Source organism: Ornithorhynchus anatinus, chromosome 3, assembly GCF_004115215.2.
Source record: "Ornithorhynchus anatinus isolate Pmale09 chromosome 3, mOrnAna1.pri.v4, whole genome shotgun sequence".
NCBI lineage: Eukaryota > Metazoa > Chordata > Mammalia > Monotremata > Ornithorhynchidae > Ornithorhynchus > Ornithorhynchus anatinus.
The window spans coordinates 21,960,279-21,986,611 of NC_041730.1; the positions used below are offsets into that span (position 1 = coordinate 21,960,279).

Sequence of the window (26,333 nt, forward strand, 5' to 3'; positions counted from 1 at the left end):
GCTGGGATTAGAACTCAGATTCTTCTGGCTCCCAGGCTCGCTCTCTTACCCTGGGCCAAGCTGCTTCTCTAGGAATCTCTCCTAATGATAATAATAATAATAATGTGGGTATTTGTTAAGCGCTTCCCATTTGCAGAGCACTATTCTAAGCGCTGGGGGAGATACAGGGTCATCAGGTTGTCCCACGTGAAGCTCACCGTCTTAATTCCCATTTTACACGTGAGGTCACTGAGGCCCCGAGAAGTTAAGTGACTTGCCCACAGTCACACAGCTGACAAGTGGCAAGTATCCTAGCACTTAGTACAGTGCTCAGCACACTAAGTGATTAATAAATACTATACTATCTACTATACTAATAATTACTATTACTATCCCCTCCTCTACCTAACACATATCCAGGAGCCATTAGAAAGGGAAAAGAGAAAGAGTAGCTGACATAGGATCACCGAAATCCGTAAAATAGTCAACTCAGCTAATAGTTAACTGTCTTCATCTGCGCTCTTAGCACTTTCCAGATCATATATCAATCGTCACCCCGTAGCCGGGAGAGGTGGGACAAGAGCCTCCGCTCCATTTCGACCGTCAAAAAGTCCGGAGCCCAGAGAGCCTCGCAGTTTCGAGGCTACACAAATAATAACGTTGGTATTTTGTTAAGCGCTTACTATGGGCCGAGCACTGTTCTGAGCGCTGGGGTAGATACAGGGGAATCAGGTCGTCCCACGTGGGGCGCACGGTCTTAATCCCCATTTTACAGGTGAAGGTCACCGAGGCCCAGAGAAGGGAAGTGACTTGGCCACAGTCACACGGCTGACGAGTGGCCGAGCCGGGATTCGAACCCACGACCTCTGACTCCAAAGCCCGGGCTCTTTCCACTGAGCCACACAAACAGGCCGCGGAGCCAGGTTGAGGACCCTCTCCCCCTGTCCCCAATACCAGGATCCGCAATCCATCACTCAGTGGTGTTTATTGAGTCCTTACGGGATGCCAAGCATTTGCATCTGGGAGAGGACCGTAAAGATGTCAGACCCAGTCCCTGCCCACCGGAGTTCACAGTCTAGAGAGGGAGGCTGATATTCCGTCAGAGAGGTTCAGCCAGCGTGGCTCAGTGGAAAGAGCCCGGGCCTGGGAGTCAGGGGTCATGGGTTCGAATCCCCGCTCTCCCACTTGTCAGCTGTGCGACGGCGAGCAAGTCACTTCACTTCCCTGGGCCTCAGTGACCTCATCTGTAAAATAGGGTCGAAGACCGTGAGCCTCACGTGGGACAACCTGATGACCCTGTGTCTACCCCAGCGCTTCGAACAGCGCTCCGCACAGAGTAAGCGCTTAACAAATACCAACGTTATTATTATTAAAGAAGCAGCGTGGCTCAGTGGAAAGAGCCCGGGCTTGGGAGTCAGAGGTCATGGGTTCGAATCCCGGCTCTGCCACTTGTCAGCTGTGTGACTGTGGGCGAGTCACTTCACTTCTCTGGGCCTCAGTTCCCTCATCTGTAAAATGGGGATGAAGACCGTGAGCCTCACGTGGGACAACCTGATGACCCTGTATCTCCCCCAGCGCTTAGAACAGTGCTCTGCACATAGTAAGCGCCTAACAAATACCAACGTTATTATTATTATATTCGGGCACTGGTATTTACCGAGCACTTTCTATGCTCAGATCACGGTACTAAGTGCTTGGGAGAGTACAAAAAATCAGAATTAGCAGATACCTTCCCCGCCTATCGTGAGCTTACAGACTAGAGGAAGTGAACATCAAAAATGAATGTTGTCTCCGTCAAGGGGGCAATGTCTCTGTCGGTGGGGCAGCCAAGTTGTGAATGAGCCAGGTGCGGGTGGGCCAAAGGTGACTCCTTTCCCCGGTTTTGACGGGCTCGGAAAACCTCACCCGCCCACGTTTGAAATATTTGCATCATTGGCCTGCCTGGCAGGGCTAGTGTTGAGAAGGAAGGCTGAGCCCCTTAAATGGCTGTTCAGAGCTGAGGCCAGCAACTAGCTCAGTCCAGCCCTCCTACCCCCTTGCTGCTCGGCCCGATAGGAGGCGGGAAGCGGGAGAACGGAGGAGGCTGCTGAAACCCGTCCATATCTACCAGGATTCCGCTCTGGGCCAGCCCCGCCGAGCCCCAGAGAACGGGGGGTTACAGGAGGCGATGGGTGACAGGAAGGAATTTGGGGATCCGTAACCTCCGTTTCGTCCCGTCGGTGAGAAGGCGACATCCGTGAGATACAGCAGATTTCAAGGCTTTTTCTTCTTTGAGTAAAGAAAACTCAGTTGAAATGGCGAAAGGGACAAATCAGAGCCCCGGACCTCAACTGTTGGTTTTAGGAGCCACTTTGAGCGAACCGGGGCCCACTAAGCCTTTTCCATTTTGGATTTTTAGGACATTTCAGATACCGTTTACAACGTTTTCATCTTCACAGGGCTCCTGGGGTGAGTCACCAGCATTCCCCTCACTACGCAAACAGTGTGGTATTAAGGCAGTGCATTCCCATTCTTTCTGGGTTTTCCCAGTGTTATTCGGGTCGAGCATTTTAGGTTTCATGTTTGGTTGATCTGCTATTTCAGTTCACGACTGTATATTTCTACAGCCCGTTTCCACATCTTCTCAGGGCATTAGGGGTTGAGGAGGTTTATCTGTTTCGGCGCTCTGTTCCTAACGGGAAGGACACGTAGACAATCAGAATATTCTAATCCCGGCTCTGCCACCTGTCAGCTGTGTGACTTTGGGCAAGTCACTTCTCGCTGCCTCAGTTACCTCATCTGGAAAATGGGGATGAAGACTGTGAGCCCCACATGGGACAGAATGATTACCCTGTATCTCCCCCAGCGCTTAGAACAGTGCTTGGCACATAGTAAGCGCTTAACAGATACCAACATTATCATTAATAATATCTAGCAATATCTAATAATATCTAGTAATAATTCCTACCTCTGTCTACCTCTTAGTGTCATGAATTTAGTAAACCATCGCCCTCCTCCTTTACCTCCCGGTGTACCTTAATAATAATAATGATGACGATGGTATTCGTAAAGCGCTTACTATGTGCCAAGCACGGTTCTAAGCGCCGGGGTGGACACAAGGTAATCAGGTCGTCCCACGTGGGGCTCACAGTCTTTATCCCCACTTGACGGATGAGGTGACGAGGCACAGAGAAGTTAAGCGATTTGCCCAAGGTCACGCAGCAGACAAGTGGCGGACCCGGGATTAGAACCCCCGTCCTCCGACTCCCAAGCCCGGGCTCTTTCCACTAAGCCACGCCTTAGTTTCTCCATCTCCAGAATGATCGAAACGAAAAAGGGCACGGTGGAACTGAATGGAATAATAACCGTAAACTCTTAGTGCAGTGCAAGTGCTTACTAATAATAATGTTGGTATTTGTCAAGCCCTTACCATGTGCAGAGCACTGTTCTAAGCGCTGGGGGAGATACAGGGTCATCAGGTCGTCCCACGCGAGGCTCGCAGTCAATCCCCATTTTACGGATGAGGTCAATGAGGCACAGAGAAGTGAAGTGACTCGCCCACGGTCACACAGCTGACAAGGGGCAGAGCCGGGAGTCGAACTCATGACCTCTGACTCCGGACAGCGCTTCGCACTCAGTAAGAGCTCAAGAAATACCACTGAATGAACTGTAAAGGGCAGCTTCACGGTAACAAAGCACCGTGACGACTATGTAATTGCTAACGCTCCCAAGGGATTCTCCAGCTTTCTCTTTAGAGAACTCAGTAGAGCTGTATCTCATCTCTTTTTATCCTCAAACATTTCTAAGAGGTAGAGAGGCTCTGGCGTGATCGATAATCCCCATTTGCCATCTGGGGTGAAGTTAAGTCAGGGGACTGGAAGTCTGGTCTCCCCTTTGCCAGTCCTGTGCGCTTAACCCCATCCGGCGGAGCTGCCCTTTATTTTTAGGGATGATCTTTCCGAGCGCTTTCGGGCTTTCGCTGGTAGTCAGCTTGCAGGTGGGCGTATCAGATGGACGTCAGAGCCAAGACGTTCATCTGTGTGAAGGATCTCCGGACTTCATGGGTAGGGTAATGATAGCATTTATCGAGGATCCGTGGAGTGCAGCGTACTAAGCACGAAACAAGCGAGAGGCCCAGCTAGTGCCCACAGGGAACTTAAAATTGACTAATAATTAAAATAATTGCGGTATCTGTTACTATGTGCCAGGCCCTGAATAATCATAATAATAATCAGGGCATTTGTTAAGTGCTTACTATGTGCCGGGCACCGTACCAAGCGCTGGGGTGGGTACAAGCAAATCGGGTTGGACGCAGTCCCTGTCCCACATGGGGCTCACGGTCTCGATCCCCATTTTACAGATGAGGTGACTGAGGACCAAAGAAGTGAAGTGACTGGCCCAGAGTCGCTCAGCAGACAAGTGGCGGAGCCGGGATTAGAACCCATGACCTACTGACTCCCAGGCCCGTGCTCTCTCCACTATACCATGCTGCTTCTCTGAGCGCCGGGGTCGATACAGGGAATTCAGGTTGGACACGGTCCCTGTCCCACATGGGGCTCACGGTCTCAATCCCCATTTTACAGATGCGGTGCCTGAGGCCCAGAGTAGTGAAGTGACTTGCTCAAGATCACACGACAGACAAGTGACGGAGCCAGGATTAGACAGTTCCTTCTGACTCCCTGGCCCGTGCTCTACCCCTTAGGCCACGCTGCTTCCCCTCTAATGAGGACGCAACAGCAAACAGAATCAGTGAAATGAAAAATGACAATTTAAAAAAATGAAAAATGTGTGCCTACGTGCTGAGGGCGGGGATAAGTAAGTCCGGAGTGCTAGAGGTGACTGATGAGTTGTTGATCTTGGGATGCTGGGGATCTGTCAGGGAACGCTTGTTGGAGAAGGGCTTTGATGATGGATTGGGGGAGGAAGGGAGGAAGCTCTAAGGTGGGGGAAGTAGCATGAGGTGCTCGGGGATAGAGGCGTGAGGGTCAAGAGCGAAGTCCACATAGAAGGTTAATTTGGAAGGCGTGAAAGGAGAGGGTTGAGGTGGAGCGCGGTTGGACGGAGCAGATAGGAAAGGTGGGGTGAGGTGAGGGAGGAGCTCCCTGAGTCTTTTTCCTCTTGGACATGCCTGTAATTCCTGGGCTCTTTCAAACTTCGATCTCTAAGACATTGGCATCCCTTCCTTTCTCGGTGCTTGTTTCCTTTTTTGAGTTCAATCCCAGTCATGGTCTCATCCCACCGCCTCTCGACCTGGCCTGACATCTTTTCTCTTCCTGTACAGTTCACCCGCTGACCCTCCGGTATGGCCCGGTGTGAGTTGCTGCCATTCTCCGGGCGCGCGTGCCTGGATTGCTCCCATCCAGTGTGAATCCTTTTAATCCTGGTGTATTCTCTGTTTTGGTCTTTTTCCCCAGGGGACAACGCCTTCTATCTTCGCACCTGGCTCATGACTCCGCTTCCCATCCCGGAAACCCCCACTGAGTGTCGTTACAACTTGGCCCATTCTGCCACCCACAATGTGATCGAGAGGACGTTCCGGACCCTCCGTTTCCGCTTCCGCTGCCTGGATGGATCCAGAGGGGCTCTACAGTACTCGCCAGAGAAATCCAGCCACATCATCCTGGCCTGCTGTGTCCTCCACAACATTTCCCTGGAGCACGGGCTGGATGTGTGGTCCTCCCCTGTCACCGGTCTCGTGGAGCAGCCGGAGGAAGAGGTGGAGCACATGGAGTCCCTGGATTCAGAAGCCGACCGCATCCGCCAGGAACTGATGCTCACTCATTTCAGCTAGACTGGGAATCGAGGAAGGGGGAGCCTTCCGGAAGGACGGACCTGTGAAAACGCCGCCCTCCCCTCCCCACCTTTTACTTCCCGCCTCCCTCCCCTTTCCCTTCCGCTATGCCCTTGTTTTAGAAAAGCTCGATGGGGTATTGAGAAGTTGGACATGAATTTACACTTTCTCCGGGTTGGGGATGTTGGTGTACGCCAGGATCTCTTCATTCATTCTACAGTTCTGTAACCAAACCATCACGGCAGTTTTCCCAGTCACTCGATCGCCACTCTTCTGAGGGGCTGGTTATTTGAAGGTGCGCCGCCGGAAGCGGCGCCGGGCACTGAGTCGAGCCCACGGCCGTGGGTAACCAGGAGGACGATGGCATCTCGGCGTCCGCGTATATTTGAAGTCATCTCGCGGAGTTTGGCCCGCAGCCACGGCCAGCGCTGGACCCCGAGCGTTGGCTCTCCAGTCCATCCGACCAATTCAGGGAGTTTCCGAATGGGACTTTGGAGGCGGCTGCCTCTGAGATTAGAATCCGCTCCGAAACAAGCAGAGACCAGAGGGCCACCCCTCACCTTCCCAATATGCTTTAGAATTTCCCACCCTTACCTTTTCTTTCTTAAGAAATGTTCAGCTAACCTTATAAAGAGCAGGAATGAGCAGGGCATCCTGGGGGAGAACCTGTCCAGCGATCGAGGGAACGATGTTTGGTTTTACTCAGGACATGCCCGAGGAACGTGGAATTGGAAATTTGCAGGTCACCCTCAGATTCCGTAGGCCCGTGATGGTTGTGTATTTGCCGGGTCCCCTCGCCTCTCCGGATTCCCGGGAAGGAGAGGAGGGATGGAAAAGCCAATGGAACCCGGATGGGTAACGAGGGAGTGCAGGAAATCCCCTGCCTGGTGCGAGTTGAGGTGCGGAAGAACCCTGGGGCGGGACGTGGTTGGTAGCTCCCAGTGGCGCCAGTGTCGTTCACGTTGCTTATAAACTCAGCAGTGGAAAGCGCTGGCCAGGGAGCGCGCCTCTTTTGAGGCTGCTCGAACGTCGTTCCACATTAAAAATAACCCGCCTGGAATAAAAGAAGCGCGAATTGGGTTCGCATCCGCTGGCGTTCTCACCTGGACCGGAAGGGAAGCCTTCCCGAGAAGCGACGTCTCGCCCACGGTCTCTCGGAACCTCGCCCGCGTCCCTTGGACGGTCTCGGTCCGGTGACTCTCAAAGCCGAGAAGCGAACAGCCGGTGAAGGAAGAGGTTTGGAGATAAATGGCGGGTGACTCAGCCTCGCGACGAGAAACAGTTATGATGGATTATCTGGTATCTATTTCCACTCTTGCCTGCGACTTCCTGGCCTCGGCCTCCTGTTTACGCCGAACGGGCTCAGCCGACGGAGGGCAAGCTGCGGGCTGGGCTCGGGGCATTCGGGATCACAAGCCAAGTGGGGTCTTGGAGGGGGCGGCGAATAAATAAGAGGACTTCCAGTTTTGCCTTAATTATGCAATAGGATCTTTTTTTTCGGTAAGGTCTTCCCGCTCTATTGCGTGCTTTCCCCGGACGTTTCTTGCCTCGGGCTTTGGGGCTTTTAGACCCGACGGATCAAGAAAGGGGGGGTAGATTTTGCAACGTTTTAAAGGGTCTCTTCATAAGGAGCCTGACACTGAATCTCAACTGCGACGGTCTTTTTACCGGGCAATAGGTGTTTCCCAACGAAGCTGTCACGATCTCGTTAAATGAAGGCTGAGGAGGAAGGGATGGCCCTGGACAGGTTTCAGAAAACTATCTCACATCTATTACGTGTGCACTTCAAAGCGCTGGGCTGATGGGAAGGCGCTGCCTGGGAACGTTCCCTCCCGAGTACTTTGGTTTGACTGACAGTTCTTCAGGGGTAGTCATCCAGTTTAATTGAGAAGCAGCGTGGGCTCAGGGGAAAGAGCCCGGGCTTGGGAGTCAGAGGTCATGGGTTCAAATCCCGGCTCCGCCACTCGCCAGCTGTGTGACTTCTCTGTGCCTCAGCTACCTCATCTGTAAAATGGGGATTAAGACTGTGAGCCCCACGTGGGACAACCTGATCACCTTGCACGCCCCCAGCGCTTAGAACAGTGCTTTGTACGTAGTAAGCGCTTAAGAAATACCACCATTTATTTGTTTTAATGCCCGTCTCACCCTTCGCCACTCCAGACCTGGATTTAGAGGTGCCACGTCGAGGTTTGAACAGAGGTACAGGTTAACGTGTTTTTAAGGGTGGTTGTCCAAACGGGAGCCGTACAAAGGGGTGAGAGCCTGGGCCGAGTGATCACTGCGGACGCGTAGGGGGGGGGCGTCGACAACTCGTTAGAAGGCTGACTGTAGCACCCTCAGCTGTAAAGGAGCCGGGAAATGTTGTGAAGTTGTGTGCCCGAGGTCGGCTGAATTCATTCATTCGATAGTATTTACCGAGCGCTTACTATGTGCAGAGCACTGTCCTAAGCGCTTGGAATGGACAAATCGGTAACAGATACAGTCCCTGCCCTCTGCCGGGCTTACGGTCCGATCGGGGGAGAGACGGACAGACAAGAACAACAGCAATCAATAGAATCAAGGGGATGAACATCTCATTAAAACGATAGCAAATAAACGGAATCAAGGCGATGTACATTTCATCCTGATCCGAGCTGCCCCTTACCGGGAGCATCCCGTTCTTCCTCAGCCTCACCAACTGGCCGGCCTGACCTGTCCTGGCCGACCGCTAACCTTCGACCTGGAGTCAATCCCAGAAATCATCCATCACCTGGTTTCCTCCCGAAGGACCCAGAAGCTGATCATCAAACCGGCCTTTCGCAAATACCCAGAATATCCCGAGGAATTGGTCAATAACCTTACGGCTCCGTGAAGAGCGGATCGTGTCAAAACAATCTCATTTCCTCCTAGGACTGATGGGCTTTGCTCAGAATATACCGTGAACTCGCTGTGGGGAGGGATCGTCTCTCTTTGTTGCTGTACTGTACTCCCCCGAGCGCTTAGGACAGTGCTCTGCACACAGTAAGCGCTCGGTAAATACGGCTGAATGAGTATACGGGCCCAGGCAGCCGGCTGGGGGAAGAGTTCACGCGCTTCTCACTCTTGGGATGTGCGGAGTGGAGCCGCCGTCCACCACACCGGTGCTCCCGGAGATTCGACCCTGAAGAGGATTTAAAATTCTGTTTTGCGTGAATTTTTTTTAACTTTAGCGCACACTGTCTAGTCAGCCAGAACTTCCAGTAGGTAGCCTTTTGATCGTTTCAAACATTGTAATCGGAGCAAGCTAGGAAAATACTACAGAAGTGACTGTTGGTTGGAGAGTCTAAACAGAACGGCCCCAGATCAACTGAGGTGCGTACATAATAATAACGTTGGTATTTGTTAAGCGCTTACTGTGTGCCGAGCACCGTTCTAAGCGCTGGGGTAGATACAGGGTAATGGGGTCGTCCCACGTGAGGCTCACAGTTAATCCCCGTTTTCCAGATGAGGTCACCGAGGCCCAGAGAAGTGAAGTGACTCGCCCACAGTCACCCAGCTGACAAGTGGCAGAGCCGGGATTCGAACTCATGACCTCTGACTCCCAAGGCCGGGCTCTTTCCGTACCTGTGGGTTGGTCACAGGGCTCCTTAGGGTTTTATTCTGAGTCTCCTCCCTGGATCTGATATATTAATCGAAGCGCTGAATGGGGAAATAGCTTAGCCATCAAGTTGCCGGCCACATGAAGAGAGGATTAGAACTCAAAACAAACGTGTCAGGTCGGAGGGTGATCGATAATAATCGTGTCGCATTCCTGGGGCTAAATACAGGGTAGTGTCCCTTAGCGATGAAAATAAAATTGCCTAAATATCAGGGCGGGTCGGAGTGTCTGTTTACATATACGTTGGAAAAAGACCTGTGACGCCAGAGTGGAGCACACGTTAAAAGGTGAGTTGGTAAATTAGTGTTACTGTATTATTAGAAAAATGAAATGCTGGCAAGTAATAAGCAGGTGACTTTCTAAAATGGGTAAGTGAAACTGTTGCTCCTCGTCTCCCTCCTACTTAGACTGTGAGCCCCGTGGGAGACCTGATTATCGGGGGTATCTACCCCAGCGCTCAGTGCAGTGCTTGGCACGTAGTAGGTGCTTAATAATAATAATAATAATGTTGGTATTTGTTAAGCGCTTACTATGTGCTGAGCACTGTTCTAAGCGCTGGGGTAGACACGGGGGAATCAGGTGGTCCCACGTGGGGCTCACAGTCTTCATCCCCATTTTACAGACGAGGGAACTGAAGCACAGAGAAGTTAAGTGACTCGCCCACAGTCACACAGCCGACAAGTGGCAGAGCTGGGATTCGAACTCATGAGCCCTGACTCCACAGCCCGTGCTCTTTCCACTGAGCCAAAATGCAGTTATTCTTGTCGTCATTATCATCATCCGGAGCCCTTACGTATATTTTTCTCATCATCATCTTGAGAAGAAATATAGGTAAGGGCTCCAATCAGTGGAAAAGAGCAATCTGTGGCTTAGAGGTTGACTCAGAAAACCCAGCTCGCTTTTATATCGAAAAAATAATAATTATGGAATTTGTTAAGCGCTTACTACGTGCTGAGCGCACTTGTCCGCTGTGTGATCTCGGGCAAGTCACTTCACTTCTCTGGGCCTCAGTTACTCATCTATAAAATGGGGATTGAGACCGTGAGCCCCACGTGAGACAGGGACTGCGTCCAACCCGATTTGCTTGTGCCCACCCCAGCGCTTAGTACAATACCTGGCACGTAGTAAGTGCTTAACCAATACCATAATTATTATCATCATACAAAGTAATCAGGTTGGACACGGTCCCTGTCCCACCCGGGGCTCCCGGTCTTAATCCCCATTTTACAGATGAGGGAAGCGAGGCACGAAGAAGGAAAACGGGGATTACCACCGTGAGCCCCGAGTGGGACCGTGTCCCACCCGATTTGCTCGTATTCACCCAAGCGCTTAGAACGGTGCCTGGCACAAAGTAAGCGTGCATATTTGTACCCGGTATTTATTACTCTATTTTATTAATGATGTGTCGCTATCTACGATTCTATTTATCTCGATGATGATGGTGGCATTTATTAAGCGCTTACTATGTGCAGAGCACTGTTCTAAGCGCTTGGGGGGACGGGGACGACAGAGTGATGAGGTGGTCCCACGTGGGGCTCACACTCTTCATCCCCCTTTGACAGATGAGGACACTGAGGCACAGAGGAGTGAAGTGACTTGGCGAGGTCACCCGGCAGACAAGCGGCAGAGCCGGGATTAGAACCCACGACCTCTGGGCTTTTTCCACCGAGCCGCGCCGCTGTCCGGTATGGATTCATTCATTCGGCAGCCTTTCCTGAGCGCTTACTAGGTGCAGAGCGCTGTACTAGGCGCTTGGAACGTACAGTTGGGCAACAGAGAGCGACAATCCCCCTAGACTGTGAGCCCGGTGCGGGGCAGGGACCGTCCCTCTCTATTGCCGAAAGGTAGTCATTCCTTCTCTAGTACTTATTGGGCGCTTACTGTGTGTAGAGCACTGTACCAAACGCTTGGAATGGACAATGGAGTGACGGGCTCAGAGACTAAACGGGGGAGACGGCAGAGCGAAACAGAACAAAACAAAGACGCCACCATCAAGATAACTAGTCCCAAGCGCTTAGTCCAAGCGCTCAATCAATACGATCGAACCCCCTGGCTTTCTAGTGGGAAGAACCCGGGCTTGGGAGTCGGCGTTCCTGGGTTCCAATCCCGGCTCCGCCGCGTCGTTCTGGGCAAGTCACTTCACTTCTCGACCCTGTCCCCTGTCAGCTGTGGGACCGTGGGCAAGTCGCTTCACTCCTCCGGGCCTCAGTTCCCTCATCTGTAAAATGGGGGTGAAGAATGGGAGCCTCACGTGGGGCAACCTCATTCCCCTGGATCTCCCCCAGCGCTCAGAACGGTGCCCTGCACGTAGTAAGCGCTTAAATACCAACATCATTATTATTCTTACTTCTCTGGGCCTCAGTTCCCTCATCTGTAAAATGGGGGTGAAGACTGCGAGCCCGGGACAACCCGATCACCTTCTATCCCCCCCCCAGCGCCTTGAACGGTACTTTGCACATAGTTAGGGCTTAACAGATACATCCTCACCCTATTTATTTGGTTAATAAGGAGTATATCTCCTTGATTTTATTTATATCTTGACGATGTCGTCTTGTTTTGGTTCAGTTCTGCCTTGCTCCGCTGTCTGTCTCCCCCGTTTAGACTCTGAGCCTGTCGTGGGGCAGGGTTGGTCTCGCCCTGTGGCCGAATTGGCCATTCCAAGCGCTCAGTCCAGTGCTCTGCACGTAGTAAGCGCTCAATAAATCCGATGGAATCACGCAGTGAGCAGTTAATAAATACTATCGAAAGGACGAATTAATACGTCCCCTCGATTCTATTTATCGTGATTAAGTTGTCTGTCTCCCCCGATTAGACTCAGCCCGTCATGGGGCAGGGATGGTCCCTACCTGTGGCCGAATTGTCCATTCCCAGCGCTCAGTACAGTGCTCCGCACGTAGTAAGCGCTCAATAAATATGATTGATAGACTTATGTAATGTTTAGTCACATAAATTGTTCTTGTCTGTCTCCCCCGATCAAGAATAATAATACTGTTGGTATTTATTAAACGCTTCCTATGTGCAGAGCACTGTTCTAAGCGCTGGGCTAGATACGGGGTCAGCAGATCGTCCCACGTGAGGCTCCCAGTCTCTCATTTTACAGATGAGGTCACTGAGGCCCAGAGAAGTGAAGTGACTTACCCAAAGTCACACGGCGGACAAGTGGCAGAGGCGGGATTCGAACCCATGACCTCTGCCTCCCCAGCCCGGCTTCTTTCCACTGAGCCACTGGACCGTCAGCCCGTCAACGGGGCAGGGACTGTCTCTAGCCGTTCCCGATGTGTCCCTTCCAAGCGCTCAGTCCAGTGCTCTGCACATAGCAGGCGCTCAATAAATACTATCGATATTCTTAGGCAATGTTTAGTCACATAAATTATTCTTGTCCGTCTCCCCCGATGAGACCGTGAGCCCGTCAAAGGGCAGGGACTGTCTCTGTTACTCATTTGTCCATTCCAAGCGCTCAGTCCAGTGCTCCGCGCAGAGTAAGCGCTCAATAAATACTATTGAATGAATGAATTAGACTGCAAGCCCCAAAGGGCAGGGACTGTCTCTGTTACCCATTTGTCCATTCCAAGCGCTCAGTCCAGTGCTCCGCGCAGAGTAAGCGCTCAATAAATACTATTGAATGCATGAATTAGGCTGCAAGCCCGCCAAAGGGCAGGGACGGTCTCCAGCCGTCACCGACGTGTCCATTCCAGGCGCTCAGTCCAGTGCTCCGCGCAGAGTAAGCGCTCAATAAATACTACTGAATGAACGAATTAGACTGCAAGCCCGTCAAGGGGCAGGGACGGTCTCCAGCCGTCACCGACGTGTCCATTCCAGGCGCTCAGTCCAGCGCCCCGCTTATAGTAGCGTGGCTTAGCGGAAAGAGCCTGGGCTTCGGAGTCCGAGGTCACGGGTTCGACTCCCGCCCCTGCCACTCGTCCGCTGTGTGACTGTGGGCGAGTCCCTTCACTTCTCTGGGCCTCAGTTCCCTCACCTGTAAAATGGGGGATCAGCTGGGAGCCTCCCGTGGGCCCACCTGATGACCCCGGATCTCCCCCAGCGCTCAGAACAGTGCTCTGCACCTAGTAAGCGCTTAACAAATACCAACATTAGTAGTTGGTCATGTTGGTAATGGAGGGGTCGAGCACCGTTGCGACCGCTGGGGAGGGACCACTTGATGACCCCCGCCCCCCCAGCGCTTAGAACAGTGTTGGGCCCAGAGCGCTTAAAACACCAAATACTAAATGCTGTTTTTTCTTAACATTGAGAAGCAGCGTGGCTCAGTGGAAAGAGCACGGGCTGTGGAGTCAGGGCTCATGAGTTCGAATCCCAGCTCTGCCACTTGTCGGCTGTGTGACTGTGGGCGAGTCACTTCACTTCTCCGGGCCTCAGTTCCCTCCTCTGTAAAATGGGGATGAAGACTGTGAGCCCCACGGGGGACGACCTGATTCCCCCTATGTCTACCCCAGCGCTTCGAACAGTGCTCGGCACATAGTAAGCGCTTCACAAATACCAACATTAGTAGTAGTACCCGGACCCGCAGGGGGAGCAGCGGCCAGCGCTGACCGCCCTTGAGGGCGTGGGCTTCCGCGTGGGCCAGAGCCTCGCCGAGAGGTGAGCTTTTCTGCCCTCGCCACACTGGGCAATGCCCAGGCTGGCGTGGGGGGTCCTGCGTCTGACCGAGGCCAGGCACCAGGGACGAACCCGGGTGTAGCAGAATCTGTGCCCCTGCACCTCCTCCCTCCTCACCTCCGCCAAACTGATTCTCTTTCCCTCTTCAAAACCTTACTTAAAAATCACCTCCTCCAAGAGGCCTTCCCAGACTGAGCTCCTCTTCCCCCTCTACTCCCTCTGCCATCCCCCCTTTACCTCTCCGCAGCTAAAGCCTCATTTTCCCCTTTTCCCTCTGCTCCTCCACCTCTCCCTTCCCATCCCCACAGCACCGTACTCGTCCGCTCGACTGTATATATTTTCGTTACCCTATTTATTTTGTTAATGAATTGTACATCGCCTCGATTCTATTTAGTTGCCATTGTTTTTACGAGATGTTCTTCCCCTCGACGCTGTTTAGTGCCATTGTTCTTGTCTGTCCGTCTCCCCCGGTTAGACTGTAAGCCCGTCAAACGGCAGGGACTGTCTCTATCTGTTGCCGACTTGTTCATCCCAAGCGCTTAGTACAGTGCTCTGCACATAGTAAGCGCTCAATAAATACTATTGAATGAATAGTAGTAGCAGTAGTAAGCGAAGGAAGGAGGGGAGGAATCGGCGAATCCGGGCTCGTCTGGTGGTGCCTGGGGGGGGGGGGGCATCGAGGGCTCGGCGCTCGGCGCGCGCGGCCTGGCTCCGGCTCCCGGCGCTCCGCTAGCGCTGCCTGGGCGGGGGGCGGGCTCGGCGCTCGGCTGCGCCGCCTGGGCGCTTGATGTCTCCGGAGCGGCGGCGGCGGCGGCCGAGGCCGAAGAGGAGGCGGCGGGGGCGGCGGCGGTTCGTCGTCGTCGTCCTCCTCCCCCGGCCCCAGGGCCGCACGGACCCCCGCCCTCCCGCCTTCCTTCCCGCCGGACGTCGTCCCGCTCCGCCGCGGGGCCCGCGCGCCAGGCCCCGGCCGGCCTCGCAGGTAGGCCCCGGCCAGGACCGGCCCGCCTTCCCTCCCCTTCTCTTTTCGGACCAGTTACCCTTGTGCGCTTTGGGGGGGGGGGGGCAGCAGAAGCTTCCCCCGCCTTTTCCTCCCCCCCCAAGCCTGCTCCCAGACTTTCGTCATAATGGTCTGAAGCGCCGACGAGGGGTCGAGCACCGTTGCGACCGCTGGGGAGGGACCACCTGATGACCCCCCCCCCAGCGCTTAGAACAGTGTTGGGCCCAGAGCGCTTAAAACACCCAATAGTTAATGGTGTTTTTTCTTAAGCGCCGACGAGGGGGTCGAGCACCGCTGCGAGCGCTGGGGAGGGACAAGCTGGTGACCTTTTATCTCCCCCAGCGCTTAGAATAGTGTTGGGCCCAGAGCGCTTAAAACACCAAATAGTAAATGGTGGTATTTGTTAAGCTCTCATTAGGGGCCAAGCACTGTTGCAAGGGCTGGGGAGGGACAAGCTGGTGACCTCCCCCAGCGCTTAGACCAGTGCTGGGCCCAGAGCGCTTAAAACACCAAATAGTAAATGGTGGTATTTGTTAAGCGCTGACTAGGGGTCGAGGACCGTTGCAAGCGCTGGGGAGGGACAATATGATGACCTCCCCCAGCGCTTAGAACAGTGCTGGGCCCAGAGCGCTTAAAGCACCAAATAGTAAATGGTGTTTTTTCTTAAGCGCCGATGAGGAGTCGAGCGCTGTTGCAAGCGCTGGGCAGGGACAACCTGATGACCTTTCATCTCCCCCAGCGCTTAGAACAGTGCTGGGCACAGAGCGCTTAAAACACCAAATAGTAAATTGTGGTATTTGTTAAGCGCTGACTAGGGGTCGAGGACCGTTGCAAGCGCTGGGGAGGGACAATATGATGACCTCCCCCAGCGCTTAGAACAGTGCCGGGCACAGAGCGCTTAAAACATCAAATAGTAAATGGTGGTATTTGTTAAGCGCTCATTGGGGCCAAGACTGTTGCAAGGGCTGGGGAGGGACAACCTGATGACCTCCCCCAGCGCTTAGAACAGTGCTGGGCACTTAAAACATAAATTAGAAAACTGTGGTATTTAAGCGCTCATTAGGGGCCAAGCACTGTTGCAAGCTCTGGGGAGGGACAAGCTGATGACCTTCTATCTCCTCCAGCGCTTAGGACGGTGCTCGGCACGTGGGACTTAAAAATATAAAATAGTAAATTGGGTTTTTTCTTAAGCGCTGACTAGGGGCCAAGCACTGCTGCGAGCGCTGGGCAGGGACAACCTGATGACCTTCTGTCTCCCCCAGCGCTTAGAACAGTGCTCGGCACATAGGGCTTAAAACATCAGATAGTAAACGGTGGTATTTGTTAAGCGCTCATTAGGGGCCAAGCACTGTTGCAGGCGCTGGGGAGGAACAAGCTGATGACCTTCTATCTCCTCCAGCGCTTAGAGCAGTGCTGGGCACATGGGACTTCATGAAAGAGTAAATTGTGGTTTTTCTCAAGCGCTGACTAGGGACCAAGCAGCGTCGCAAGCGCTGGGGAGGAGCAAGCTGATGACCTTCTATCTCCCCCAGCGCTTGGAACAGTGCTCGACACATAGGGCTTAAAAAATGAATATATCGTGGTATTTGTTAAGCGCTGACTACGGGTCAAGCACTGTTCCAAGTGCTGGGGAGGGACAACCTGATGACCTTCTCTCTCCCCCGTGCTTAGAACAGTGCTCGGCACATAGGGCTTAAAAAATAAAATGGTAAATTGTGGTCTCTCAAGCGCTGACTGTGGACCAAGCACTGTTCCAAGCGCTGGGGAGGGACAACCTGATGACCTGTCTCTCCCCCAGCGCTTGGAACAGCGCTCGGCACATAGCGCTTAAAAAATAAAATAATAAATTGTGGTATATGTTAAGCGCCGACTATGGGCCACGCACTGTTCTAAGCGCTGGGGGTTACGAGGTGATCAGGTTGTCTCGAGTTGGGCTCACAGTTTTAATCCTTATTTGACAGAGGAGGCAGCTGAGGCCCAGAGAAGTGAAGTGACTTGCCCAAGGTCACACAGCTGACTGGAGGCGGGATTAGAACCCGTGACCTGTGACTCCCAAGCCCGCCCTCTTTCCGGTGAGCCACGCTGCTTAACAGATACCAGCGTTACTATTATTGTACAAGGAGCTGGTCCCACGTGCGGCTCACGATCTTTACGTTTTACAGAGGAGGGAACTGAGTGAGGCCCAGAGAAGTCAAGTGAGTGGCCCAAAGTCACACAGCCGACAAGCGGCGGAGCCGGGATTGGAACCCGTGACCTCTGACTTCCAACCCCGGGCTCTTGCCACTGAGCCACAGTTTAAAGTAGGTCCCCCCGCCCCCCCCCCCCCCCCCCTTAGCTTCCTTGGAAACGCAGACAACTTCGTAATAATGCCCTCGGTGAAGCGCTTACTACTTGCCAAGGACTGTTCTCAGCGCTGGGACCGATCCGAGGTCATCAGGTTGCCCCACGTGGGGCTTCCCCTTTTCCAGGTGAGGGACAGAGGAGGGGCCGGCCCAGGGTCACCCAGCTGACCGGGGCGGAGGCGGCATTGGAACCCACGACCTCGGACTCCCCAGTGGAGTCTGAAGGCACCGCGGGAGGGGCTGGAAAGAAAGACCCAGAACTTTCCGTTTCTACTCGGTGGGCTCCGGGCGTCGTCTTTTTGCTTCCATCGAAGGATTCCCTGCGCTTCGTGCTAGGGAAGGGGACAGATTTGGGAGTCCGAGGTCGTGGGTTCGAATTCCGCCCCTGCCCCTTATCCGCTGGGTGACTTCGGGCAAGTCACTCCACTTCGGTGGGCCTCGGTGACCTCATCTGGAAAATGGAAATTAAGACTGGGAGCCTCACGTGGGACAACCTGGTCACCTTGTATCCCCTCCCCCAGCAGTTAGAACAGTGCTTTGCGCTTAGTAAGCGCTTAACAAATACCATCGTTATTATTATTATTATTATTATTAACCGAAACACATGGTTTCTCCCTTCCGGGGGGTCAGACGTGGGCACCGGTCGCGTAACGGAGAGTCTTCGTGCCCCTTTTGCTTTTCTAAGTGAATGATGTTTTAGGTTCATTCACTTGTGTTTACTGAGTGCTCACTGTGTGCAGAACACTGTACTAAACGCTTGGAAAGTGCAATTCGGCAACAGATAGACAATCCCTACCCAACAACGGGCTCACGGTGTAGGAGGTTGGTGGGGTTCTTCCTTCCTCCGGTACCCCCCCCCCCCCCAGGCCTTGTCAGTTCTGCCTCAGAACGAGCTGGTGGGTGCAATTCTTTTTTTCTGCTTTTCCCTGTCCAGCGTCCATCCAACGTCAGTGCTGGACTCCCCAAATCCACCTCCTTCATCCTTAGGTCTGTATGCACCGTCCGGAGCTATGATTCCCCAGTGTCAGTTGGATCAAGTCTCTAGACTCTGAGCTTGGCAGTCAGAGGTCGTGGGTTCTAATGCCGGCTCCGCCGCTCGCCGGCCGTGTGACTCTGGGCAAGTCGCTTCACTTCTCTGGGCCTCAGTTCCCTCCTCTGTAAAATGGGGATGAAGACTGCGAGCCCCACGTGGGGCAACCGCGTCTACCGACTGGGTTGCAGTGGCTTCTCCCAGGCGCTTAGTACACACGGCAAGCACCCAGGAAATACCATCGATTTTTCGGGTCACCCCTCTTCTCGACTAGAAACGACTCCGCCTTGCCAATCACATCAAGTCAGAATACTTTGGAGATCCGAAATTTCCTCCTGCCCCCTTCCTCCTCCCCTCCACCCCCATTCTACCCCCTGCTTGTGCTTTCTGCTTAAATCCACCACGCTTGCCTACCATTCCTTCCACAGGACTCTCCTATTTCCATACCGTTGCACAACGTATTACCCCGCCTAGAATGTCCTCACTTCTTGCCAAATCAAGCCGTTCCTCCCCTACTGCATAGTACTCTCCCAAGCGCTTAGTCCAGTGCTTATCGCACAGTAAGTACGCAAATACCATTGATTGATCTGCTAAAAGCAGATCTCCCCGATGATACCTTCCCATAGTGCAGAGTCCCCGCATAATTAGAGATATAATGTCGTTCCTTAGGCCGCCGAGCACTTTTTTCCTCTATCTCCCGTTCTTGTGTTTTGCCCCTTGTGTTTTCCTTTTTTTGTCCCCACTGAACTTTTGTATCTTTTCTCCCTTTAGATTGTAGGGTTTCAGACTGTCTTCACCTCCTTGCTAACTTCCCCAGATACCTGGTTCAGAGTGGCTCTGTAGAGGATACTCAGTAAATATTATTGATCGGTTGGCTCTCTTCTGGCTAGTGCTGCTTTCATATAATCTGTTCTTAGAGACCAGAGTCCATTCAGTTCTGGTGTTGTGGTCAGTAACTGATAGGCTAATACTCAGAAAATAGGTAAATTAGAAATGTTGGTCTTGGATAATATCTTGGTTTCAGAGGAAAGAGGGAAAGACTTTGCTCTGGGCTTCCTGCTTTAATAGCGAATAAGAGCAATTTGGACTTTTTTGAAATTGATTATCTTCTAAATTCATAAAAGGTCCACTTGAATGCCGGTATTTCAGTGATTCCATATGCAGAGCATGAAAAAAGGCTCGGAGAGACCGTGTAATAATTAAATTACATTTTTATTTTGGGGGGCGGGGGCAACATTTTAGAAATGCCACCTGAAATCTCCCGGCTCCCGCCCCCCCCCCCCCCGCCATTTTGTAATATTGTCCTGAAAATATTAGAGCTTCTAGCCATTTTCTTTCATCGCCTGGATAAGGTGGCCGATGGTAATTGATTGTACTTTTTTCTGTTGGAAAAGAGCCCAGACTTGGTGTTCCTCTGTTAGGAAAACCAAATACCCTGTGCAAGCACCTGGGGAAAGAGTTCAGGGAGGCCTAGGAGATTCTGGGGTCACCTCACTGATCCTAAGAAACCCCAGCAGTGCTACCCAGAGACATCTTATGGCTTCAGAATTCTGTTTTGGGCAGATCTGTGGAAGTCGATGTTTTGTTTTTTAAACTTTACTCACTCTGTCCAGTAAGCCAGAGTGAAAATCCGATTTCTTCAGAAACCTAGAATATCGTAACTCTGATAAAGGAACTGGGAAGGACAACCCAAGAACAAATCTGAACATTCTACAGGCTGGGGGATTTGAACTGTGGGAAGGGAGACAAGTGGCAGAAAGGATATTAAAATGAGGCAAGCTTCATATATGGGGAAGTGAGTGGTAAATGTTAATTGGATAAAATGTGTAGAAGAGAATAAGAGTCTAAAATCGAAGTTCTGAGCAGTGCCTACATCATTAGGTCCTAATAGATGCGAAATAATAAGAGGGGAAAACTCTCTTTAAAAGAGGAACCAATCGTCGTCGTTCCAGAAGGAAGTTAAAAGGATAAGTAGGAGCATCGTGTAACTTTCAGGAGGAGGTAATTAACAGTCGCGTCATCGTGAAATACGAAGAGAAGAAGAGGAGGAGGGAATGAGAGAGAATGAGCATTATTACGGTGGGAAAAAAGCTAGCAGGTTTAGCAGACTAAACCCACAGGAGTTTGGGAGTAGAGGTTTAGAAGGTGGAGCTTACATTCCCCAGACTAAGAGTATGGATAGGGAAAGTGTCTTCCAACTCGGTTGAATTGTACTCCCCCAAGCGTTTCGTACAGTGCTTGGCACACAGTGAGCACTCATTTAGCATTGATGGTCGAGGATAAGTATAGCACCTCTGCTCTGACCTGGTTTACTCTTGAAAGTTTTTGTGAATTTAAAATGCGTAATATTTATCTTTTGTCATTGTGTGGTTTGGAACCTCTTTGCCTTTGGTGTTTTAAATTATTGTTTTCTAGAAATGTGGCTGTTTCGACATTGGCCAAGTTGCAGACCTCCTCTGAATAAATGGATCCCATTTTTGGCCCTCTCTTAGAGGAGGGATTTTGGGGCCTAGGCATGAGATACTTTTGAAAGTGTTTTCTAGAACTGAGCCTGCCTAGATTTATACAGCTAATCAGTCATATTTACTGCATGCTTAGAAATAGACCTTTTTATGATATTTGTTAAATGCTTACTGTGTGCCAGGCATTGTACTCTCCTGGACATTTGCGGATGCACCCACCCTCATCTTGGCTTTCCAAATATGCACATCGATATTTAATATAATAATAATAATGGTGGTATTTGTTAAGCGCTTACTATGTGCCAAGCAGTGTTTTAAGCTCTGGGGGGATACAAGGGAATCGGGTTGTCCCACGGAGAGCTCACAGTCTCAATCCCCATTTTTCAGATGAGGTAACTGAGCCACAGAGAAGTTGTGACCTGCCCAAAGTCACACAGCGGCGGAGCCGAGATTAGAACCCATGTCCTCTGACTCCCAGTCCCAGGTTCTTTCCACTGAGCCATGCTGCTTCTCTAATCCAATCACATTTTCAGAGCTCTTAGTGAGCCACGACCTGATCTTGGATTTTCCTCCTTCCTCCATTCAGAATTCTTTCACCCACTGAATTCGACTATTTAACTGTCTAAAACACTTAAAAGTAGAAGAGAAGCTTCCTATTCTCCCTCACCCCTCCACTAAGATTACCAGTCGGCTTGGTCGGATAATTAATAATAATAATGTTGGTATCTGTTAAGCGCTTCCTATGTGCTGAGCACTGTTCTGAGCGCTGGGGTAGATAGAGGGTCATCAGGTTGTCCCACGTGAGGCTCACGGTCTTCATCCCCATTTACAGATGAGGTAACTGAGGCACCGAGAAGCGAAGTGACTCGCCCGCAGTTACACAGCTGACAAGTGGCAGAGCTGGGATTCGAACCCATGACCTCTGACTCGATTAGACTGTAAGCCCGTCAAAGGGCAGGGACTGTCTCTATCTGTTACCTATTTGTACATTCCAAGCGCTTAGTACGGTGCTCTGCACATAGTAAGCGCTCAAATACTATTGAATGAATGAATGACTGACTGCCAAGCCCGGGCTCTTTCCACTGAGCCACGTTGCTTCTCTTAGTGATCTGCTGTCGGATCCGCTGTCCGATCCTCTGTGTCAGACGCTTTCGGATCACTTTGGCTCTTCCAATCTCCCCAGTTCTTTTCACTCAGCTTGTTTCTCCAGTTGGTTTCATGTGGCGTAAACGGACTGAATTTTAAGAAGATGCTTTTTGTCCGGTAGTGACATGTATTGTTGTTCGAATGCCTTGGTCCTACTTGTCTGTAGTACAGGGGCTGAAGTGATTTACCTTCTTCAAATTTATCCCTCCTTTTTGCTCTCCAGGTTGACATTAGTGATAGGTGGCAGTCCCGTTGCCATTGTATTTTGACCTGTTTAAATTTTGCAGGCATTTTCTCCGATATATTTTTGATGTCTGCTGTAATAGCGTCCTAGCTTTCAGAGGTAGGAGTCTCCACTTTTCAGTTTTGTTTTGTTTTTAATGGTATTGGAGTGCTTACTCTGTGCCCCACACTATACTAAGCTCTGGGGGTAGATACGAGCTAATCAGGTTGTACACGATCCATGTCCCGAATGTACCCACAGTCTTAATCCTCACTCTACAGATGAGATAATTGTGAGGCACAGAGAAGTTGCCCAAGGTCACACAGCAGACCAGTGGTGGAGCTGGGATTAGAAACCCTGGTCCTCTGACTCCCAGGCCCGTGCTCTTTCCCTGAGCCCATGCTGCTTCCCCGTTATTCAGAATTCCCCATAAATATCCACCCTAAACTTTTCTCTTACGTGTGGTCTTAGATTGTTCTTTTGCCATGTTCAACCCCCGGGGTAACGACTCCACCCTCAGGATCCTTTGTTTCTGTAGAAGTGTTTATTGACTGACATTACACTTCCCTACTTGGATCTCTTTAGATTTCCTTTTTTGTGTAGTTCCTCAATCTCTCCCTGAGATTCGCATCCCTCCCCCCCCCTTCCTGGATTACTGATTCAGGACCCCCCAAAAAACTGTGTAAGAGGAAATATCACAAGTCCGTGATTCAGGAAATTAAACTGTGAGGCCTCTCCTCACAACTCTTATTGTCGTAAATATAGTAGGTATGTAATGTTGGCTGCCTAGGTGAGCCATTGAAAGGGTGGATACCTACTGAGTGATGTCACTGCACTTGGTCTACTAGGGAAACTGGAACTTTTGGATTTCCAGTGCATGCATTTGGAATGCACTTGACTAATGCATTTAATGATTAGCCTTAAGATGACATGGGTGCAGGGCTTTCTGTTGCAAGTCTTTCTTGGCAGTGGGGTTTTTTTTTTCCCTAAGTGGAACTCAAACTATGTGTCCAGAAAACGTATTTGAGGCCCCCGTAAGAAGAATGAAACAAGGTGTCAGAAATATCGGAGTGGAATCGAGAGAAGAAGTTTGAACTGGATGTAATACTTCTGACTAGTGTGACACAGTAATAGCCTGATTTGGGGATGGGGCCTTTCTTCCAGGAAACTCCCAATTTGGGTCTCTTCAGATTTCCTTATTTGTTTAGTTCCTCAGTCCCTCCCTAAGGTTTGCATCCCCCTCTCCTAAATTACTGATCCGGGGCCCAAAAAACTGCAAGAGGAAAAATCGCAAGTCCGAGATTCGGGAAATTAAAACGGGAGGCCTCTCCTCGCAACTCCTCTTGTCTTACGCATAGTAGGAACGTAATGTTGGCCGCCTAGGTGAGCCATTGGAAGGACGAATACCTTACGTCGTACAGACTTTACCCCGTTAGTATTGACGTGTGTTGCGTCAGTGTGACGAGAATGAAAATCCCATTCTAGGCTGGGGCGGCTTTCGAACTTGACAGTTTCGTTGAACGGCAGTCACATATCTTCTGGATGAAGCAGATATCTTCTGTCTGAAGCCCCTCGGGTTTTGGGCGTGGTGCTCATCTTGGGAAATTTCAGAAATGTCATTTTGAGTTGCGTGACTGTGGTGCTCAAAAACTGAACTGCTCAAAAACTGAAACTTTTAGGGGCTACAAGGAAAGTGGCATTTCATCTTTGGGTCATCCTTTGTCTTAACCTAGGGTAGAGCTTATTAAACTCCCGCTTCCAGGCCCGGGTTCACATGGACTCCTTCCCTCTCCGCTATACCACTGCACTTGAAGCACTGAGATTGAGACAGTTGTAAAACGTTCGATCGTGCCTTCTCACCTTCGAGAAATAGTTTCATTCATCAGTATGTAGAACATCGGATTGAGAGCACACAAAAGAGAGGCAGCATGGCCTAGTGGAAAGAGCGTGGGCTTGGGAATCGGAGGACCAGGGTTCCTCCACCACTTGCCTGTCGTGTATCCCTGGGCAAGTCACTTAATTTCTCTGTGCATCAGTCCCCTCACCTGCAAAATGGGGATTCAGTATCTGTTCTCGCCTCCTACTTAGACTGTGAGCCCCACGTGGGACTTGATCATCTTGTAAGAAGCAGTGTGGCTCAGCGGAAGGAGCCTGGGCTTGAGAGTTAGAGGTCATGGGTTCAAATCCCGCCTCAGCCCCTTGTCAACTGTGTGACTTTGGGCAAGTCACTTAATTTCTCTGGACCTCAGTTATCTGTAAAATGGGGATTAAGACTGTGAGCCTCACATGGGACAACCTGATCACCTTGTATCCTTCCCAGCGCCTAGAACAGTGCTTTGCACACAGTAAGCGCTTAACAAATGCCGTCATCATTATTATTATTATTGCCCCAGTGGTTAGAACAGTGTTTGGCACATAGTAAGTGCTTAAATACCACAGTTGTTATTATTATACGGCCCCTGCCCCGGAAGGGCTTGGGGTCTGAAAGAAGTAGACAGAGGTCAGTCAGGCACCATCTTCTAACTTGGTTCAAGCCGCTAGTTGCAGAAGTGTGGCCAAGATAATGTTTTCTCCCAAGAAGCAAAAAACCCCTTTTAATTCTCTTGGGTACCTAGACAAAGTAATTGTTTCAAATCCCACAGAGACTGGGTCCCCTCTCTGATTATCTTGCGTCTACCCCAGTCTTTCTAGCGCAGGCTTTCCCACAGAGGTAGCCCTTAATACCATATGATGATTGTGACTATAAGAGGAAAAGATGATCAGGGATCTTTAAGGACGCTTAGAGAGTCGGTAGCGAGGAGGGGCTTGAGGTCCGGTACTTGGGTCTCAATGTCCTTGGTGGGCAGAGGGAAGGGATTTATCTTTTTCTGGAGACCGGGAGAAACCTGGAAAGCAGCGAAGTTTGAAAGAGATCCAGTACTGAGTGGATGGCAAATTAGAGAGGAATTTGCAGTGTGATAGGGGAGAAAAACAGGCTAGTGCTATTTTGGGGGCAGAGACTTCTACTCGACAGATCAGGGAGGAGATAACCCCTCTTGGGGATGTAGGAGAGGGCACCCGAATGTGACCGATTCAGTAGTGTCCTGGTGCCAGGAAGCTGGAGAAATAGATCCGAGGGAACGGAGAAGGAGAGGAATGAGGGAGGTTAGCTTTGGGACACACAATTGAAGATGCTGAATCAGCTTGGATGAACTCCCTGCAGAATACACAAAGGCCCAAGAAGGTGTTCCGCACCAAGGAAGGGAAAAAAGTGCTAGTTAGCTCTGTCCTTTGTTATTCCTTTATGCCTTTACAGCCCAGCGGGGTGGGTAAGGGGGAAGATTAGGGTTGCCTCAGTCCTTTTCTCCTTTCCCCCTTCCTTATCTCCAGCCACGATTTGGATCTCTTTACTACTCTCCCCCGTATTGCCCCTAACCTTTTGATCTAGTAGGTACCTCTGGCCCTTTTCCGGCAGACCTAGTTTCCTGCATTTGTGTAGCGTGGCCTAGTGGAAGAGACCGTGGAAGTGGGAGGCGCAGTTTCCAGTCCCACTTCTGCCTACTCGTGGAACCGCTCTGGGCCTCAGTTTCCTCTTTTGTCAAACGGGAAGAAGATAAATTGTGACCCCCGTTTGGGGCGGTGTCCGATTTCATAACTTGGCATCTGTCCCAGCTTTTAGCACGTGGGAGACATTGAATGAATTCCTTAATGATTATTCTTACCACGGTCCAGAGTCCAATTTGATTTTCTTCTAGTACTGATGGCTTTTGAAATTTGGTCCTGATTTTCGATTCCTTAGCATATCTCTTCTTTTTTCTAATTGGCCTCTCCGAAATGTCCCGTTTTGATTATCGTCATTTGGTTTACAAGCTTAGGTAATATTGGTCGACTTTCACTTCTCTCTCTAATACTTTCCCCATCCAGATTGAGTTGTACGCAGGCATTTTGAGCTTCTGATATATTTCTCTTTCGTTTTGCTGCTGTTCTGACAAAGTGGCTTAATTAGAAGTAGATAATTGAAATCGTTGGGGGGGGGATTATAAATGTGCATCCGATACCTTGGATTTTTTTTTTATTTGCTGTGATTCTTAAGGAACCTGTAATTGGGGATTTAGGACAATTGATTTTATTTGATTTAATTCTATTGCTGGGAAAGTAGGCAACAGCAGCAGAAA

The 26,333-nt window shown here is 51.0% G+C and overlaps 2 protein-coding genes across 4 annotated transcripts in view; both read left to right on the forward strand.

The window, feature by feature from the left end:
• HARBI1 (harbinger transposase derived 1) overlaps positions 1 to 7,224 on the forward strand; it is a 30,147-nt gene extending 22,923 nt beyond the window's left edge. For all 3 annotated transcript variants that reach the window (XM_029060434.2, XM_029060436.2, XM_029060433.1), the window contains exon 3: positions 5,373 to 7,224. In XM_029060434.2, the coding sequence (XP_028916267.1) occupies positions 5,373 to 5,749 (377 nt within the window). In that variant the 3' untranslated portion in view covers positions 5,750 to 7,224. The remainder of the gene's footprint in view (positions 1 to 5,372) is intronic.
• A 7,644-nt stretch (positions 7,225 to 14,868) lies between these two features.
• Positions 14,869 to 26,333, forward strand: part of AMBRA1 (autophagy and beclin 1 regulator 1) — a 171,499-nt gene continuing 160,034 nt past the window's right edge. Inside the window, 1 exon segment of the mRNA XM_029059290.1 lies at positions 14,869 to 14,958. The gene's annotated coding sequence lies outside the window, so the exon portion shown is untranslated.